The sequence below is a fragment of the Musa acuminata genome, chromosome BXJ2-9 (genome assembly GCF_036884655.1).
Source record: "Musa acuminata AAA Group cultivar baxijiao chromosome BXJ2-9, Cavendish_Baxijiao_AAA, whole genome shotgun sequence".
Classification (NCBI taxonomy): Eukaryota; Viridiplantae; Streptophyta; class Magnoliopsida; order Zingiberales; family Musaceae; genus Musa; species Musa acuminata.
In genome coordinates, this window is record NC_088346.1 from 29,146,519 (window position 1) to 29,151,667 (window position 5,149).

At 39.4% G+C, this 5,149-nt stretch overlaps 1 protein-coding gene across 1 annotated transcript; it reads right to left on the minus strand.

Moving 5' to 3' along the window:
• Positions 1-408: 408 nt before the first annotated feature.
• LOC135622020 (uncharacterized) lies at positions 409-1,449 on the minus strand. The gene has a single exon (XM_065123649.1). The coding sequence runs from the start codon at positions 1,447-1,449 to the stop codon at positions 409-411; it is 1,041 nt and encodes a 346-aa protein (XP_064979721.1).
• Between the last annotated feature and the right edge of the window lie 3,700 nt (positions 1,450-5,149).

A 5,149-nucleotide genomic window follows, 5' to 3' on the forward strand; every position in this document is an offset into this window, starting at 1 on the left:
TATGAAGCTCGTCGCTAAAAGTCGACCCACTTCTACTCGTACGGCGAGTTGCCGATTAGGGGCTTGCAGTCTGGGTTTTTTCTTTACAGGGCGAGCGTCGGGTGAAATATTGAGGTGATGTTGTGTGACCTCCGGGTTGACGCTCGTCATGTTCGACGGTGACCAGGCGAAGATGTCGGCATTTTTCTGTAGGAAGCCGACGAGCTGCCTTCGCTCCTGCTCGGGTAGCTCTGACCCGATTTTGACCATCTGATCTGGTCGTCCTTCTAGCAGTGGCAAGTCGACAGTGGATCCCCTCAGCTCGGGATGGGGGGTTGGTTTCTTCGTCTCCCGAGGATCCTCCAGCGGTGGTTCGATCCTTGCTCTCTTGTGTAATGAGACGACGGTCAGGTAGCAACGCTTGGATTCTCAGGGGCTTCCCGTGACTTCCCCGACCCCGGCGTGAGTCGGGAACTTTACAGTTTGGTAGTAAGTTGAGATGATGGCTCTGACTTTGTTGAGGGTCGGGCGACCGAGGATAGCGTTGTACGTGGTGGGGAGGTCGACCACCAGGAAAGTGGTCATTACCGTCTTCAACCTTGGCGGGGCCCCTAAGGTTAAGGGCAGAGTGATAGCCCCCAGCGGTGAGATTGAATCTCCGGTGAATCCAGTGAGCGCCGAGCACATCAGCTTCATATTCTCCCTAGCCAAGCCGAGCTTCCGGAAGGCATCGAAGTAAAGTATGTCGGCCGAGCTCCCAGTATCAACCATGATCCTTCTTACTTGCGCATTGGCAACCCTGGCTGATATCACGAGAGCATCGTCGTGCTCGGGTTGTTCGAATGCTCCGGCTGGGAAAGTGACCTTGGGCTCGGGCCCATGATTGGGAGCTTCAGCCGAGGCAGCTATCACGTCGATGTGTTGCTCGATGGGACCTTCCGGGCATGGCGATCGTTCCTTGTCCGACCGAAGGTACTGGCCGAGATGCCCTCTACGAATGAGCTCCTCGATCTGCCTTTTCAACTCACGACACTGTTCAGTGTCATGCCCATGCTGTCGATGGAAGCGGCAATATTTTGAACGGTCTGCAAGTTTTTGCGGGCTCCTCATTGGGTGGGGGTCTTTGAGTAGTCCCTTCTCCCTTATGTGGAGAAATATTTCTGTTCGGGACGAGCTCAAGGCGGGGAGAGGGGGCCTTGATGTCGTTGGGTCAGATTTGTCCAATCGACGCTGGGACGTGGCGGATTGGTGCTGCCGGGGCGGCTCCAACTTGACCCTCTTGTGCTCTTCATGCCTCCCGGCCATCCATGTTTTGGCGGCGACGAACTGGCTCGCTCGCTGAAGCATCTCAGGTACCGCGGTGGGGGGTCGCTCCACAAGAGACCAAAAGAACCTGGAAGGCCGTAGGCCTATCATGAATGCCTGCATTAACAGAGAGGGGTGAGCATCCGACAGTCCCCGAATTTGCATCGTAAAGCGATTCACAAAATGGGAGAGGGTCTCGTCCTCCCTTTGGTTGAGTCCGAGGAGCAACGCCACGGATGGCTTTGGTCGGGCGTAGGCCAGGAAGTTAAGCTCGAAGTCTCGTGCGAGTTGGTCAAAGGAGGTGATGGTCCCGTGTCACGCCCCTCCCGAATTTAATTTTCATTCAGGAGGTGTGAACCTAACTCAAAATTGATAATATTAAAATTCAACAAACAATCCAGGATCCAATCACACATTTGAGGTCACTAAGAAAAACATTAAAGTCATTCACCTCTACCATCCACAATTCATAAAACCTGTGCAGTTTATAATCATACATCATGTCACTAGATGATTCTTAAAATCCAAAGGCAACTTAACTAAACCATAACCACATTATAAATCCATAGTTGTGAGAATCTATACAATTACAAAACCAACATGTACCACATGTTTGTATCATTCATTACATAATTTTAACTTAACATTCCCAAAATCATAACATGAGAGGAACTTTTCAAATATCTACAGGATACATCAATCTAGATTTGTCATTGATATACATAAAAGGAACTTATACAACATCAACATATTAAGTACGAAAGATTTGCCCCAAAATCTTCTAATCTTCCACTGCCTCAACCCAATTTAAATATTTTAGTGAGCGATAAGCTAGCCTGAAAAATTTATATAGCAACGGGGTGAGCATATAAAGCTCAGCAAATGACTAACATATCCATAGCAAAGAGGATAGGTTTTAAACAAATAAGGTATCAAAATACAAAGTAGAAATACAAGATGAATTCAGATTTGAAAGAAAACAAATAAGGTATGCCTTTCGAGTCAATACGACAAACATAATCTTTCATAAATGTATTCAGATTTGAAAGAAAACAAAATCAAGAGCATAGAAGGATTTTAAGAAATCATATATAGCTCAATTGACATAAGAAGGTTAGATAAATTTAATGTCCAAAGAAATGAAACTGGAAGAGGCACATATCGAAAGCAAATGCGGAACTATGGGATGCATGTGCCGAATCATTACGATGCAAACATGATCTTCAGATGATAGCTGTAGATGTACAAATAAATAAAGGACAAAAGTATACAGGAATTTAAGGTAATAATGTAAAGCTTAAATGAAGTAAGAGTTATTGCCGAAATCGTTTTCCAAAGAGAAGAAACAAGGAAAGCCAAAATCGACCAAAGCTCGATTCTGGCAGAATTTGATAGGAACATTTTATGAACTATTTGGATAACCAATTATGCTCCAATTTCTACAAAATAGTGTCATTAGAAAGCTTTGTCAATCTAGTTTTAGTCAAATCAAGTTTAACAAGAATTGAAATTTATAATAGGGAGTTACAAATAATTTCGTAGCGAAAGGTCTGAAAATATTAGCTATGTTTTACTGAATCCATAGTGTCGATGAAAGCAGATGTTTCAGTTAGCAATTGTACTCCAAAAATTTCAAATCAGGTATATACAGAAAGAATTTTGAGTCTAGCTTTGAATAAATCATATTTTGTATGAATCTGAGTTCACAGCAGAAAGTTATAAGTAGTTAAGCAATAAGAGGTCAGAAATTTCAGTCCCTGTTTTGCAGAATCTGTAGGGTTAATTTAAACAGAAGTCTTAGTAGGCATTTAAACTCCAAATCATTCGATCTTAGTAAAAAAATAAAGATTTTTTTGTCTACTTTCAAATGGAATAGGTCTTGTCTAAATCAGAGTTTATTACAAAATGTTATGACCGAAACATTGTATAGAGGTCAGATTACCGAAAAATTATAGATTCATAGCTTTATATCAAAACGAAAGAAGGTATGGTTCTCAGTTAAAATCATTCAAATTTTGTAGAATAAAAATGGAAACAGAGATTAAGGTTACTATAGGATAGGGTTAGAACACTTGCCTTAAAATTATTGGAATCCCAAATGTGAGAAAATTGATGAAAAACCTCAAGCTCTTCTTCTTCTTCTTCTTCTTTTCTCAAACTCACGTTGGCTGCAACTCTTATGATTTGTTTTCTTTAACCTTTCATCTAATTATTTGGGTTTTGGCTAATGCAAAAGTTGCAAGGTGTCATACATGCATGAAAGGGGCTAGGTGTCATCTTTAGAGCAAAGATAAGTGGCACCAACCTTAAGTTAGCTAGTGACACATGTCCACTATATATATATATATATATATATATATATATATATATATATATATATATATATATATATATATATATATATATATATATATATAAAACTTAAATCTGAATCTTTCATAAATTATATCAAACTTCTAATATTTACTCTTAGGTCCCTAGCAATAAACTTTTAATATAATATCATTGAATATAAAATAATTATTGAATAATCTTTATTTTTACAAACAAACATTTTACTAAATTTTAAAAAATGGGGGATGTTACACTCTCCCCTCCTTAAAGAAGAATTTAGTCCTTTAAATTTATCATACCTCATTCGACGAAAAGATGAGGATAAGCTTTCATCATTTCTTCCTCAAGCTACCAAGTTGTTTCCTCTCCAAAATGATATCTCCAGATCACTTTAACTAGAGGGATAACCCGATTCCTCAAGATCTATTTTTTTTTTATCAACAATCTGAATGGACTCTTCCACATAAGATATGTCTCTATCAATCACCATCGGCTCATACTTAATGATATGAGAGGGATCAGGTATATACTTTCTGATCATTGAAACATGAAATATATCATGGATATGGCACAATGATGGTGGCAAGACAATCCTGTAAACGACATAACCAACCCTCTCAAGAATCTCAAAAGGTCCAATAAATCTTGGGTTTAACTTTCCTTTCTTCCTAAATCTTACAATACCTTTAGAAGGGGAGACCTTCAGGAATACAAAATCCCCGATTTGAAACTCAATATTTCATCTTCTGTTGTCAGCATAACTCTTTTGACGACTCTGAGCAGTCTTTAACCTTTTTCTTATAAGTTGAATTTTCTTAGTAGTCTCTTGTATTTTTTCTAGTGCTAATAACTTTCTGTCGCCAATTTCTTCCCAACATATAGGCGTCCTGCACTTTCGCCCATATAAAGCTTCATAAGGAGCCATTTGAATACTTGAATGATAACTATTATTGTAAGTGAACTCAATAAGAGAGATATCTTTATCCCATTTACCTTTCCAATCCATAACATAGGCTCGAAGCAAATCCTCAAGTGTTTGAATGGTTCTTTCTGATTGACCATCAGTTTGAGGGTGATAAGCAGTGCTAAACTTGACTTTAGCGCTCATAGATTCCTGTAACCTTCTCCAAAATCTAGATAGAAATCTGGAGTCTCTATCAGAGATGATCTCCTTTAGAACACCATGAAGTCTTACTATTTCATTGATATATAAATCTGCAAGCCTATCAAAAGAATAAGTTATATTGATCGGTAGAAAATGTACAGATTTCATTAACTATCAATGATAACCCAAATAGCATCATGCTTTCTAGAAGTTCGGGGTAGTCTTGAAATAAAGTCCATGGTAATACATTCCCATTTCCATTCAGGAATATCTAAAGGTTGCAACAAACCTCCAGGTCTTTGGTATTCTACTTTGACTTGTTGACAAGTCTAACACTTTGAAACATATATTGCAATCTCTTTCTTCATGCCTTCCCACCAATAATGACTTTGGAGATCTCTATACATCTTAGTGCTACCAGGATGC

Bases quoted from the DNA above. Each gene is read 5' to 3' on its own strand.
- LOC135622020 (XM_065123649.1), bottom strand. From the start codon at position 1,449: ATGCAAATTCGGGGACTGTCGGATGCTCACCCCTCTCTGTTAATGCAG.